The 14510-nt window shown below is 48.7% G+C and overlaps 5 protein-coding genes across 5 annotated transcripts; 2 read left to right on the top strand and 3 right to left on the bottom strand.

The window, feature by feature from the left end:
• Positions 1 to 904: 904 nt before the first annotated feature.
• BDV37DRAFT_295975 (putative MFS multidrug transporter) lies at positions 905 to 2642 on the top strand (the record flags this gene model as incomplete). Its single annotated transcript, XM_032090007.1, has 4 exons — positions 905 to 1123; positions 1219 to 1713; positions 1772 to 2448; positions 2498 to 2642. The coding sequence occupies 4 exons, from the start codon at positions 905 to 907 to the stop codon at positions 2640 to 2642; spliced, it is 1536 nt and encodes a 511-aa protein (XP_031945817.1).
• Positions 2643 to 2823: 181 nt separating this feature from the next.
• BDV37DRAFT_295974 (heterokaryon incompatibility protein-domain-containing protein) lies at positions 2824 to 5241 on the bottom strand (the record flags this gene model as incomplete). The annotated part of the gene is made up of 1 exon (XM_032090006.1): positions 2824 to 5241. The coding sequence occupies one exon, from the start codon at positions 5239 to 5241 to the stop codon at positions 2824 to 2826; it is 2418 nt and encodes an 805-aa protein (XP_031945816.1).
• A 773-nt stretch (positions 5242 to 6014) lies between these two features.
• Positions 6015 to 7081, bottom strand: BDV37DRAFT_295973 (Alpha/Beta hydrolase protein; the record flags this gene model as incomplete). Its single annotated transcript, XM_032090005.1, has 4 exons — positions 6015 to 6320; positions 6375 to 6711; positions 6766 to 6931; positions 7003 to 7081. The coding sequence occupies 4 exons, from the start codon at positions 7079 to 7081 to the stop codon at positions 6015 to 6017; spliced, it is 888 nt and encodes a 295-aa protein (XP_031945815.1).
• Positions 7082 to 12466: 5385 nt separating this feature from the next.
• Positions 12467 to 13459, top strand: BDV37DRAFT_173760 (uncharacterized protein). Its single transcript, XM_032079380.1, has 2 exons — positions 12467 to 13080; positions 13150 to 13459. The coding sequence occupies exons 1-2, from the start codon at positions 12533 to 12535 to the stop codon at positions 13160 to 13162; spliced, it is 561 nt and encodes a 186-aa protein (XP_031945814.1). The 5' UTR covers positions 12467 to 12532; the 3' UTR covers positions 13163 to 13459.
• Positions 13460 to 13591: 132 nt separating this feature from the next.
• On the bottom strand, positions 13592 to 14381 carry BDV37DRAFT_238738 (peptidase family M28-domain-containing protein). Its single transcript, XM_032080876.1, has one exon. The coding sequence runs from the start codon at positions 14246 to 14248 to the stop codon at positions 13625 to 13627; it is 624 nt and encodes a 207-aa protein (XP_031945813.1). The 5' UTR covers positions 14249 to 14381; the 3' UTR covers positions 13592 to 13624.
• Between the last annotated feature and the right edge of the window lie 129 nt (positions 14382 to 14510).

The raw sequence follows: 14510 nt of genomic DNA, 5'->3' as shown, positions 1-14510 counted from the left end.
CCTGTAAGTAAAGGCCGGGAAAGTGTGTTATGATGCTAATAGGGCACATGACTCATAATCTACCTCGTGAGCGAAGGATAATCGTATGGGCTATTTGCGCCAAGGATATAGTCTAGACCAGTAGCGTTTGTCGGCAATTGAGCAGCAATGGAATATACCGGCTGTTTAATTAATGAGTCTTGTCCCTCGGAATCTCTTGTACTGCAGCCCTTTGACCCCTTTTCGTTTCACCTATTAGTCCTCTCTTCTGCCCTTCATATGTTGCTCTACAAGCTACTGAACTCGACATGATACCCCCGTGTTATCTGCTCCACAGTCTTGAGAATACGATGGTTTGTACGGAAGAAATAAACTTCCCGTTTTTGGCTTTCTGGGCAGCGAAATAAGCAACACCAAGCAATCCAGAGGCGAATTTGCCTGGAACAATGCGTCTATCAGAGGCGCGGCATTGTCGCTCGGCAAGTCTTAGCGTCAAAGCAAATCGGCCTCGGTGCAAACCAGCTCATATCGGTATATTTTACGCCGAACGCAGTGCGTTGGAAATTCCGATATCTTATTAATCTAGACGGAGATCCCCGCATCTCAGGCGCTGGGTTCTAGCCGGCAATGGTCCTTTTCCCCAACTACCGTGGGGCCATGATCTCCACCGCATGGGCGACATCGAATGGCTCGTTGATAAGGCGCTATCCTTAAGCACGGCCACTCGGGAAATGAGCACGGGGACCCCGCGTTTTCCCCGTATGGATCGGCCTTTCTGTCTGTCTCAGGAAGAGTAGGATGGGTCCGCGTAATCATGCTGGGGCCCACACCTTGGAATCCCCTATAGCTGGATGAATGCCCGTTTGACAACCCCTTTCCTGTTCTCTAGTTGCTCTTGTGAGAGAACAAAATTTGCACAGCGATCATGTCGTCAACAGAGTATACAACATCCCAAGGGCACGCGCCTGGGAAGGCAGAGTCAGAGTTCCTCGAGAAGTCGGAGGCCGACATCCAAAATGTCGATGCGACAAGTCTACTCTCCGATCAGCATCGTGATTACCTGCTTCAACGACATGGCACCTTAGATCTGGATCCAATCCCCAGTATGGATCCGGCTGATCCATACAACTGGCCGTTATGGAAGGTGTGTTGCTCCTTTTTCGTTCCTGTTTCATGGTGCTATTGTTTCCTGCGGGCTTCTCATCATGACTGCCAGTGCTAACCGACATGGCTGAATAGAAAGTTGTAAATCTCAGCTTGGTAGCCTTCCATGCGTGCATGGGAACCTTCACGGCCGCCGCAATCATTCCTGCCTATGAAGAAATCTCCGAAGATGTCGGCGTCTCTCTACAACGAGTCAGTTATCTGACATCGCTTCAGATCGCCATCCTAGGAGGTGCCCCGTTATTCTGGAAACCGCTTTCGCAGCGCTTCGGACGGCGCCCGATTTTCCTCTTGTCCCTCATCTTCAGCTGTGTTTGTAACATCGGCTGCGCAAAGAGCCCCGATTACGCTTCAATGGCAGCATGCCGAGCTCTGGTATCCTTCTTCATCTGTCCAGCGATGGCTATCGGAAGCGCTGTTGTCGCAGAGACCTTCTTCCGACGGGAGCGAGCACGCTACATGGGAATCTGGACGGTGATGGTGACATTGGGAGTACCCGTCGGCCCCTTGATTTTCGGATTTGTCGCTCAACGCGTAGGATATCGATGGATTTACTGGGTGTTGGCAATCGTGAGTCATAAAAAATCCCTCTAGCACTTCGCACCACTAATGCAGACTCTCAAATCAGACCAACGCCTGCGAGCTCATCCTGTACATCTTCTTCGGTCCGGAAACCAGGTATATCGGCGCCGAAGTGCAATCCAGTGGCTCGCCTTTCAAACGAGAGTATCTCTCCGTCGGACGAATCGATCCCACGCCATTCCGCCTGTCCGAATTCTTCCATCCCCTCAGCCTATTCACCAACATCCCCGTGCTCCTCGCAACAATAGCCTACTCCATGGTCTTCCTCTTCGCCTCCGTCCTCAACTCAGTGGAAGTTCCCCAGCTCTTACAGAGTAAATTCGGACTCAACGCAGAGCAACTGGGCCTCCAGTTCCTCGGCCTGATCATCGGCTCCCTCCTCGGCGAACAACTCGGCGGCTTCATGTCAGACATGTGGATGAACGCCCGCGCCCGTCGCATCGGACACAAGCCCGCCCCGGAATATCGTCTCTGGCTGAGCTACATCGGCTACCTGCTCGCGATCGCGGGAAGCGTGGTGTTCCTGGTCTGTACCGAGCAGGCCACCGAGGGTAAATGGACCGTGGCTCCCGTGGTGGGCACGGGGATCGCGGCGTTTGGGAACCAGGTTATTACCACCGTGCTCACGACGTACGCAGTGGATACATATCCTCAGGATGCGGGGAGCGTGGGTGTATTCATTAACTTTGTGCGGTCGACCTGGGGATTTATTGGACCATTCTGGTATGTGAATGTTACCTACGTGGTGTGTGTCTTTCACTAACAATACTAGGTTTCCCAATATGTTTGAGACGGTCGGTATTGCTAAGAGCTCCGGGGTAGTTACGGCTTTGATTATGGGCGCGAGCTTTCTTCCGACTGTTTATTTGCAGATGCAGGGTAGAAGGTGGCATGCTGATGGAGTGGTTGACAAGTGAGGTCCGTACCTCAAAGGACAATGAGTCGATGTATATAATTATTTTGCGAATGCCTTGATACTGAGTCGAATTTATATAAGTCTAGAAGTCTCACTAAAGTCTCCACGAAAGTAACTCCACCATCTATTGACAAAGTATGCTGACTCCAGTCGAGCCTCATCAGGAACTGTCAAATCTATACCTATACAAGTGAGACAGGCTTAAACACCTGGGCACTAGAGATCAACTCTCCGTCCATAATCCCATGGACATATGTCTCGCCAATCAAACTCCGTCTTTCAGTATCCGAAGAATTGTCGATTAACGACTTCCTCAGAACAAACGGCGTTCGTGCCCCGGCAATCACCCATACCTCATCCCCAGCCTGCACCGACCACGGGCCAAGCCCAATGTACCCCCGTTTCGTTCGATAAAGTAACCGGCCACGATAGAAATGGACAAATGTTTGATCAAAGTCATGGTCGTCGATCCTCACCATTCCGCGAGGCTCTCCCACTTCGTCCTTTGCCCCGTATTGCTGTATTTCCTCCCAAGTCGGTAGTGTGTTATTCTCATCGGTTTCGCGGACGAGCTTGAGGTTCGTGATGGTCTCTTCATCCGATTGATGCGTAAGGCTCCACAGGGCCTTTTGCATGAAAAAGCGAAACGAGGACCGGGCATTGTGGACCGGATCGTCTGAGGTCGACGACAGTTTGTTGGTCATCAGGGTCCGCCAAAGTGCTTCAACACGATTCTGTCCTGTTGGGAGATAAGTCTTGTCCATGGATGAGATTAGCCCTAGCCAGTTTGGTGGGCGAAAGGATGTAGCTGTTAATGTGCCAATTTGCGGTTCCACACTGACTATTTCGTCGTGGAAGGCACCATTCAGCCGCAGTGTCTGGGGGTCATGATGGGGCAGAATTGCAGCAGAGCTATCGGGGTAAACACCTGCACGGAAGCGTGGTGACCATAGACGTGTGGTTATAAGCGGAGCAGTGAAGTTGGGGACCCACGATGGCAATGCCTGACCATCGAACCTGCGAGAGACATCTGGACTCTCCTGTACAAACGAGAGGCCTTCGAGACATTCAAACACCTCACACTCCCCAGTGTGCCACGTCTGGAGTGGCTCATCGGAAGCTCCCTGCATGAATATCTTGGCGAAGTGGATGAATACTTCGGATGTGGACTTGGTGTAATCGGCGATTATCCTCCTTTGAGGGCCATCAGATAGCCGGGACAAACCAAGTAATGCAAAGACTTTGTCTCTCGGATCAGTCGCTCGAAATGGCCAAACTTTACTCGCTAATAGCGAAAGACTCAGTTTGTGCTCCCAAGTGGGAACCAGCGAGATACCATTCTTTTTTACATACTCAACCATCACAGTTCGTTCAAAGACGTGTTTTGACGTCCGGAGTCGAATGTCAGTCAACGTACTCACTTCACTTCCTCCGATTCCCCTCCACCGGGCTAACTCCAGGGCTTGGGCCAAAGACCGGCTGGTGAAACGAGAAACGAAATTCGGGTTGTGAAACAGGATGAATAACTTGTGATATTCGAACTCGATACCGCCGCAGAAGATTCGAATCTGGTTGGCCAACGCTATCTCTTGAATGATCCACACGCGCTGAAACCACGTTCGTCGAAACAGATTCACGACGGCCTGGTATTTCAGGGAGGTCTCGTTTGACCCCTGCTTGGCGACGCGCGTTTCTGGGTCCTCCATGACATGGTTTTGCAATACATCATTGTACCACATGCCAATGCCTTCTTGAGACGGAAGGTGCGTGGCCTCAAAGGCACGCATAGTACTCTCATCATCCACGCCCAGCCAGACGAATACCCCGGAGGCCTTTGTATAGATCATAGACATAATGGCTACTTGCGCATTACGCTCTGCGATATCATCTTGATTGATGCAAATTGCGTCAATCCAGAACTGCTGATTGTCTATCGGAGAGAGTGGCCGTGGTTTACTCCCGACTATGTGGTTGATATCGGGTCGCTCCAAGTATTCGATAATCTCTGCATATCTGCGGCGTTTCCGCATTCTAGCACAATCGAGAGGGGTCCGCCCTGTGGAGTCCCGTCGGTACAGGTCCGAACCAGCCTCTACAAGTATCTTGACGACCTCCAAATAGCCATTCTCTGCGGCGTAATGCAGAGCCGTCTCTCCAAACTTGTCTTGCGCGGCCAGGTCGGCGCCTCGGGCCATCCAAAAGTAGACATCGTTGACACTGCCAGCCTCAGCTGCCTCGATGAGACGAGTCTTGTTATATGGCTTGGTACGCCGATCTATGTATAGTTCCTGAGTCTTCAGACGCTGCAGGAATTCGAAGAGATTCCTCGTCAAGAAGAAGATCTCTCCGTTGATCGCGACCGGGAATTTATTCTTTGGACTATAGTCCTTGGACCTCTGTAGGTCTGGAGGAAAGGGTGATCCCCAGGTATATGACAAAGCTTGGAAGCGCGGGTTGTCCTTGAGGTCGACGACTTGTATAGATAATGGGGTCAGGGGGACTCCAAACACGGTAATGTCGGACTCGCCGTGGAGTAGCGTGACCACCCGAATTGACGTTGGAGTAGGAAGCGGCTCATATTCAAATGTTTGGACTTTCATGTTGTCTTTGTTGGGGTCTGGATATTGGAAGTTGAAGCAAAAGATGTGCGATTCAGGACTACCCCTGCCTTATCCAGCCACTAAGCTTTATATAGCATAGTATGGTCTAACGCACAGCCTACTTTACAGCCACATCGTCGTGCAGTAGATGAGATTATCAGAGGTTCTCCCATCGTGCGGGCATTTACGACCCAGGCGGGATTACTACTTCCAATAAAATGCTATGAACGAGACGCTAGCTCCACTAATTGCTAGAGAGGACCCGCATGGGGGCCAAATGTTCCCACTATTGTACACCGTATCATCAACACCTAGAGTTGCTCTATAATGTTCAGAGGCAATGTGTTATATGGTCATTATCCCAACAAGAAGCCGGCAGTGATATTGGGTATTTGAAGCAGAAGTTTCATAATCTGGTGGACCAAAGGACTATCAGATTTTACTGGCCCCATCCATGAATACATGATCGCGGGGCCCATATTGTGATGATCGATTTTGAGATGTAAAGCTCACTATATTCAATAGTACTATATACCACCCTGCATCTCATAGAGGCTGATACACAGGTCCTACGCGATTCTACAATGTATAACGGAAAGACCGCCCGTATGTGTTCGCCACTGATACTACAAGATCTATACAGTTCTCGTCACATATATGTTCATTGGAGTATGTATTTTCCATTGTCAAGATGACCCTCTTGACTCAGCGAGTAAGTTTTCAAGGCAACAGAAGTCTCCTCAAGGGCAGAACTATATATACGAAGATGTTCACTACGAACATGCGCTAATGTTAATAAAGTACCACCGATGGGCATCAATGCTAGTTCCGTCGGTTCCGTCATTGCCGCCCGTCGCATCAATTCCCGTAACTTCAGTCACATCAGCGGTGGTCACAGTTGCCTCGTCAGCGCTACTGATGAAGTACTCTGGACTAAAGTGATGATATCCGAGTAGCGTAGGTGGCAGCTTCGGCACAATATCGTTAGTGTGCGTGACACGATAGTTGCCGCCCTTGTTTTGGTTGGTTATATACGTGGCCAATGCCTCATTTCCAAGGCGAGGTTGTCCATAATTGTACTGTTTGGTCAGCATATCTGTACATTGTCGGTCACGATATCAAGATACACATACTAGCTCAACAGTATGTCCTGTATTGCGCAGAGTAGTCGCTGCGAGGGCGGCGAGCGCAGCACCGTAACTATGGCCCGTCAAGGCCAAGGAGTAACCGGAATGAGCTGATAATGCAGATTCCACCTTGGAAGTGATAGTATCGGCGATTTCGCTCCATGCCTTCCAGAAACCGCTGTGCACTTCACATCCCGAACACAGATCGCTGGCGTCCTCAAGGCCAAAGTTGAGGTTGGCTACCCAGTTGGCCAAGTCCGAGCTGCCCCGGAATGACAGGACTACCAGTTTGTTAGTGTCATCGGCCGCGAGGTAGCCGGCGGGGTTGCCGTAAGAGGATGATCTGGATTGTCAACAGTTGCCTGTGAGCTAGAAGTGTAGGTTTGGGGTGCCTTACTCGTTGAACTCATCTAATGTTTTGGTAGATGCCGCTTCCACCAGAGGACAGTTTCCAGCAGAGCATGTCAATTTAGTCCCGGTAGAGTTCAGGTTCTCAGAACAGTATGTAGCGGCACTGTACTGCGCAAGGAGGTCCAGGTTATTGAGGAGAGAGGAGCTGACATCTGGGTCTGTTAGTCTGGCTCAAGTGCGAGTGGGTGTTTGTTAGAGATACGTAGAGGGAAAAGAAGCATACCTCTGCGCAGCGGAGCTGGGGCTGCTTGAGCCAGTAAGAATAAACCTGCAACGGTCCCGAATCGCGCAAGACTAAACATTTTGACTGCAGTGCAAGACAAGCTGCCTGTCGGGAGTATCTCTTGCGAAGTCAGCCCATTTTATACGCCTGTTATAGCCCCCTCTTTCTGCCCTGTTGCTAACTATGCCTATCAAATGGATGACATTTCGATTGAACCCCGCCCTTAGCTTGGCCGCTATCCCGACAGGCATTGTATCTGAGCACGCGATGATATTCAAGGATTGTATGGCTGGCTGATTATTCCTTGCCGAAACGTACTATTACTTTTGCAGTATAGCGCTTCGTCAGCGGGAACCATGTGCATAACTAGTACGTGGGACGGTTCCCTTCATGTCCTATCACTGATAAAGGACCCCAACGTGTTTGTGGCTTAGGTATGTGATAGGTGTGCCTGAGGCTTGCTTGCTGAGGCATATGCAGAGTGTACTGAACGAACTTTGACTAAAACAATACTCTAGCCATGTGGATCTCGATTATGTCGCATATTATCATCGACATTGAATGCTGGAAAGCCGTAGGTCATGGGATACGCCCATTAGGCTCTTGAGGAAGAAAGTCCGTCGGATCGCCGATCACGGAAAATCCTCTCGTAATTATCGTTCCAGCGACATTTCCCCTTTCGGGCCTGTTCCGGACGATCTTCTGTAGTACTGATGGAACTATTGGATACGGAGTACAGGTGAGAGGCACCTCTGGTTAGCCCACCACTGTATGGTCTCGTTAGAAGCAAGTGGCTGTATGAAACTGCTTTATATGAAAGTTTCTGCAATTCCATGCAAGGGATTGGTTTGATTGCCCGAACCTGTTTGTTATCTGTCATATATTGCTCATGTTTATAGAAGAGGTTCACAGGAATATAATTGTTTAGCTAAAATGGCATATATAGTACACCCATCGTATGAACCTGAATATAACAAGTGGTACGAGCGGTGTCTATGGCACTGGCGGAGAAAAAAGATCAATGCTATGATCTTTTGCCCGACACTTTTCTACCCCGCGTCGTAGGGCTTCTCCTCTCACAAGACTGAGCTTGGCGATATGCCTTGGCTGACCTGGCATTGGTGAATTGATCAATAACTGGAGGAGAATCATGTACCTAATAGGGCCCGCCCGCCAATGGAAGCCCGAGTTCCTTGCATTAACGCAATGTTTTATGGCTTAAACTTCGAGTTTCTATTCGAAGTTTCGGAATTTTCCCTAGAGTAGATAACATCTCCGCTTGCAAAATATCAAAAATAACCTCCGCTAATTAGAATCCAGGATTCACATGCCAACTCAACTCTTAACCTTTGGTCATTCATTAAGGGCGACCACAAGGTGATTCCCTGTGGTTATTAAGATGGCGTTCAATATGTGAAATCAAACATTCGCTGGATGTTACTGTGCTATTTGTTAACGACTGGAAACTCTTTTAATTGCACTATCTCAAGAACGGCAAGCCCTAGACGCTTAGAAAATAGATCATCTAAAGTAGAGAAAGTGTACATATTAGGTCCTGAAAAAATAATTACTGTACAAAAAATCTAGAATTATTCTTATATTCTTCATAAATCTTCATAATATCTATTTTTAAGGCGTGTACTCTTAATATGATCAACTAAAGCACCTTATGGCTGGCGAATATTTATTTGATCGGAGGGAAAGGAGACATGCGGCATGCCCTAAACACTGGAGTCAAGGTCGCGGTGATCGTCAATTATGGGGCAGTATTTAGCTCGGAGCATTCACTAGAGTATAGTGGTGACAGAGCGTAGCCTTGCTGAAACCTTCTGACAACATACCTTTTCTAGCGCGTTAGCATGGATGCGATACTCGAGGTACAGCTCAGGGTAACGTGTGTACGGTCATCGGGTTGCAGATCAACGGGCTACGATGTACACAGACTTCGGTGACCAGATACGAGCTTATCGGACTATGTGTAATTTAACAAAACCAAGGTCACTTGTATCACTGTTACCTCCATGGCCCAGATTTGTTGCTCTCACGTATCACCGTCTTATGGGTTACCTGTCAGCAGTGATGGTACAGTAGTCGCATCGAACAATTCAGAGCCATCAAATCATCCGACTGCTCTTCTCTGGGTCGGTTAGTAGTCGCTAGATCGAACGAGCCTGTTTCTTCTAGTTTGTACTTGGGATATCTGGTATCGACCCTGACGTAATCTTCAGGAAGAGTGACGATTTCCACGCTCCGAGAACGCAATTGGCGGTGACTACGAAGGCTTGAATAGGTAGCCTGATTACGCCAGGAATTTAAGAGGCAGGGCTCTGCCGTTGAATCATTACCATCTTTTCAGAACTACTGGGACGAGCAGGTTCAAAGGCCCAATTAATATTACAGAAATAGTGTCGTTGAGCTTCCTGTCGAGCGCGACTAGCCGGGGTGTAAGGTCTAGGAGATGTTGGAACAAATGCATATGTTCCAAAAATATTTTGGGGCTGAATGCGACCAATGAGGGCTGCTATCGCTGTTTGTTTCGATTGCCTAGTGAGTCTCGCCATTGTGTGAGGTGACTGTAGTGTAACAACCCTGGGGAGCGTAACGTGAGTAGACAGCAATGAATGGAGTATATTGCGCTTGCATTGGACAAGATACCATTTGCTTGAGAAATAGTCAGCAATCTTTGAGGGACTGCCAAAATCGGCATACAAGATGAAACGAAGAGGAATAGAAAGAGAAAGGGAGTCAGAAGTAGATAGATACCTGTCAATCTAAGATAGGGTATCTGATTGAGGTTATCCTCGAGATATTCCTATGCCTCCGGTGAGACCAGTTAGGGCATGCTCTCAAAATAAGAGCGATTTCACACCCAGCCCAATCCACTTAAACTCGGCTCAGCTACGGCTTCCAGTTCTTGTGGAGTAACCATAATGAGAGGTGAAAGTCGCTCCGCGAGCTAAGTAACGAAAACAATATCGCGTATGGTAGTGTCGAGACCCATTCTAAATCCTGTCGGGTTGAACAGGGCTGATAACTCTCGGCTGATTGTCTCCACCTAATTGTTTGATAAGATGGCTTCGTAGTCTTGGTTTACATGTCACTATATACACGTGCCCTTAAAGCAAACAGTTATGATCTTGACATTATCGCATGTTAATAGGTATCCAGATATCCTCAGGCTGTACCCAGGAGAAAGCAGCAAGAACTACCGGGATGTTCCCTCTGTAAGTTGTGGAAGGTTAAGGTATGCAGTGGCCGTAAGGAAGGCGCCAATGAGTGCCGTAATATACTTCCACCGTAACTTCTTCTATCCAATCCACGCAGTGTAGTATGATATAGTCTCCGCTCCTCCCCTGATTCTGTGACTGTTGCTGCCGTGCTGGCTCTTAGTAGCTGGAATCTTCCTGTCTGCCGAAACACCGAGTCGTTCCTCAACGTCCCTCATAACGCTCTCTTTCTTCTGTCAAGCACATGCCGTTTCTGCAAAAATATTAGATCAACTCTTGTACATTGTTGTCCATTATTCTATAGACCCATCGTAGAAACTTAGCACACTGATACTTCTGTTTTAATAGTCAGCTCTGACCACACAGATTAATACCTTTCAGTGGAGTTCATGCTATTGAGCTTGGACCCATAATCATCATAAAGGCAAGTACAACTTGTTACGATTTGAAATCCCAGTCTGTGATGGGAGAATGCGAGATAGTGCTCGGCCCTGGGTAACTTTACGGTTCTTTCCAGCGCCGTTCGGTGCCTTTCAGTCGGGTCAAGAGACCGTCATATCATCGTCAAGGCAAGCGAGCCTTGTTACGATCTTGAGAAAATACGCGTGATGATGCTCAGCTTCGGGTGACTTTTTCAGTTCTTTTAAGTGTGCGACTGCTTTCAAATGACGCCGTGTGACGAAACGGTTGGTGAGGAGAATATGGGGATGTGTGCCTAGGAGAAGACCGGTAGCGAGGGTCGACTGCCTAGCAGCTGATGGGTGACGATAGCACCACGTCGAATACTACGGCACATACATCGCTCGGCTAGATGGAAATTATAGTAATAGGAATATACCTAGGGGATGTACTTTATGAATTGAACCCTTGTTCATAACCTTTCGATATCTGAGGATTTTATCATATTGACGTCTGAGTATATGATGTTAGTTTGGCTGAGATAAGGATACTTGCCTTATTGCAAAGCTGTCCGGTACGGCGGATACCCCAAGGGCTTACAGCTTCAACCCGTTCGCTTTTGGCGAGTTTCGATCACTGATATAAGGGCCTTCACCAGCCAGCCTCGATTAAGAATGTCTTCGCGACCTTGATATTACAGATAAGGCCCTTAAGTAGATCGCTTGTGGGCGCTCTTGTCGATCTATGCGTTGGTCCCAAAGTATGGTGATGGGGGAGTCCGGAAAGGCTCTTGTATGGACTGAGCACTCTCGACTGTGGTAGGTTTAGCAGATGGGATCACTTGTGAGGCTGACACTAATATTTATCCTCACCATAGGGCCATCCATTTGGCCTTACGCCAGGCGAATATGCCAAGGTCTCCCAGTCAGAACTGGAGCCGCTTTTAGCCCTCAGCTTGGGATTCAGCTTGACCCTGGTCGACCATGAAGCCTCTCCAGAACGTATATTACCGAGTGCATTTTCGCTGTTCGATCCAACATATCAAAGATGTATGGTCAATGAATCGGGCATATGACCGTCATAAATGCGTGGCATGCTTCGAGAGCAGCCTTGAATCCATCAATATAATCCATTTGTTATTGGGATATAGATTTAGAGATCTTGGAAAATCCAAAGACAGGTCTGAGAGAACTGTATACGCAGTAGGTACCTATCTGGTGATCCAAACACTAGCAGGGAGTGGCTAATGATTTCTACCATATACAGCAAACTGCTGTGATTACTGAAAGCATGCTCTTCGTTCTTCCGAGTGTCTTTCTTGCTGATGGGATTATCAAAACTCTCGGGTGCCTAACTGAGCACTTATGATAGCGGAGTTTATTGCTGGGAGCCCGAGACACTTTGGCAGTGCTCTCTGGCCAGAAATATCGTGAGGCAGCGAGTTCTTGAGGCTGCCTCACTCGGTGGGCTCAGGGCGTGCTCAACAAAAAGCGATGTCAACACTGAGAGCCAATCAACAACACCCCAATCCTGCTGATACCGTTAAAGGTACGATTGGCCGCGAGGACAATCCCATTGCTTAGGGAAAGTTCAGCGCGACCCATGGGTCGCATCGCAAGTGACAGGCTGACGGCCCAACATGCGATGATCGAGACCGATAAATGACGTCATGTGTGCGATACGCGCCTGAGGCACCAATATCCATGTCTTTTGGTTGGCGACATCCAGCGTAATGACACTCATGCTCGTCATGGATTCCATTGAGTTTAAGTCCCATATATGCATGGAATCCCTCGGAGGCTCGAAGCTACCTTGTTGCACTGCACATACTTATCACCCCGCAAACGCGTCCTATCGGTTAGCGCATCGAACCTGAGAATACGCTTACTAGTATAACTGTCTACATGCAAAGGGACACAATGTTTGCCAGACGACACAGTTGCCAGACAGCTCTCAGAGCAGGGCGTTCATTCCTGCCTCAGTATCATCCCATGACCCAGCCGGTTCTGCCAGCGTCATTGCGGACAATGCAAACTGTGATCAACCTCCAATCAAAAGAAAATAAAGAACAGGCCATCGATTTCGAACGCCAAATACTGAACCCCGAGCGAGCAGAAAACTGTAAAACAGGCACCGACGATGAAGTGGGCCACCACAAATGCTCCTATGACCCGTCCACAACCACGCCGGAAAGTGAATACTTGGCCGATGAGGCGGAGTCCCTACTCGAAGGCAAAGGTCACCATCCGCTCTTCGTTAGCCCGGCAAACGTAGAAGTCAGTCATTATATCGATCCCATGTCGGAAGGGGCGGTACAAGGTGCTGCCAGGCTGGGTCCTAGTGCGCAGGGCTGGACTCGAAAACACAGGGAGGTGCATATTAAAGATGTTCCCGGGAGTCAATATGAGCGTTACGAGAAGCTTTTGCAGGAACTGAGGAAGCCAAAGCAAAGGTTTGTTTCCACCTAGTGCTCCTTATTATTTAATGGACACCTTTTGAGATGTGAGTGACTGTGCCTTAGTGAGTCCCGCTAATCGAGGTCGTTACTTTGGACTATCCGCTGGCGCGTCCGGCCGCGATGGATTGACGAACAAACAACAGCTGGAGTTGTATCCTACTTAGCACAAAGAATCCCGTATGCGGAAATTGGGAGTCGGGTCTGGGATTATCATCTTTCATGAATCTGGAGAAATACCGGATGGGAATGCTACTAGACTTGCTCTGCGAGCCTCAACATACCAGATATGGCCGTATTCACTTTGTATAACTTGAGAAGATGTGCCTCATATTTGAGGAATGTTCTACCTTTCGCTGACGCCACTGCCTGAACGCTGAGCGAATTTGGCCCACGTGTGATGGCTGCAAAAGGAAAACTACTCAATGGTATTGCTTAATGGATATTAAAATACAATATGAATAACATTGACAGAGCTAGACTGTTTCAGCTCGTTATTGCCACCTTGCTAGCATCGTGATGATCTACAGTAATCTCCTGCTCATGTCATGTAACCCTCCAACTCCATCCATTCAACAATAAATGCAATCAGCAAGACACTCCAGTCCTCCACAACGTCAAGATCCAAATTCTCCCCCGTATCATCCAAAGTATGCCACACCTTCGGAAAATCCCCAGTATCAGGATTCGCATCAATCCAATGTAGTATATCCACACCCCGTTCTTGGAATGGCACCTGGTCATCATAGATAGGAAACCTGTTCACCCCGATTTCATCTCTATCGCCATCAATTAGCCAAGGCCTGATGCCCCCCGACTTAAACTGATTCAGTCCTCTTAACCGCTTTTCAAGGACGGCAGCCCGCCTATACACTTCATGTGTCGTGTTGAAATACGACGCAATCGCTGGCTCCCTCGACCCAAGAAGATCCAACAAGACGAATAAGGAGATGGCCTTTAGCCGACTTGAATATTTAGAGGATGGTGGATACCGAGTAGCCTCCCACTCTGCCGCTAATGATCGCGCCCCGAATAACATCTCTGGAGGATCGAGAGCTTCCTCGCCATCTGTGAAGATAACCTGTATACCTTCCGCAGTATGTAGCGTAGGTGATGTGTCCCATTTCCGACTCAGTGCTGCATCGATACTTCGCACGGCGTGCATGATAATAGCACATGGAGCTGCACTATCGATTGCGCCAATAAACCCCTCTGGGGTGTTTTTGCTGTCATAATGGGCTACCAGGGTGAGTCTCCTGATGTTACCTGCCGGGACACCGGGCGGATCACGAGTGGCGATGACGTTGACGATGGGTATATCCTTGTTGTTAGATCTGACTATGGAGTTCTGGAACTCGACCTGCCAGTGTGGGAGTGTTCGGGCGAAGAAGCTGGTGAAGTGGGATCTGGTTGCTTCGGAGCCTGGG

This window comes from Aspergillus pseudonomiae (assembly GCF_009193645.1).
Source record: "Aspergillus pseudonomiae strain CBS 119388 unplaced genomic scaffold BDV37scaffold_6, whole genome shotgun sequence".
Lineage (NCBI taxonomy): Eukaryota > Fungi > Ascomycota > Eurotiomycetes > Eurotiales > Aspergillaceae > Aspergillus > Aspergillus pseudonomiae.
Note: the sequence above shows the minus strand (reverse complement) of the source record. Positions and strands in the feature narration are given on the sequence as shown.

Coding starts and splice junctions, on each gene's coding strand:
- BDV37DRAFT_173760 (XM_032079380.1), top strand. CDS start 12,533: ATGCAAAGGGACACAATGTTTGCCAGACGACACAGTTGCCAGACAGCT.
- BDV37DRAFT_238738 (XM_032080876.1), bottom strand. CDS start 14,248: ATGCACGCCGTGCGAAGTATCGATGCAGCACTGAGTCGGAAATGGGAC.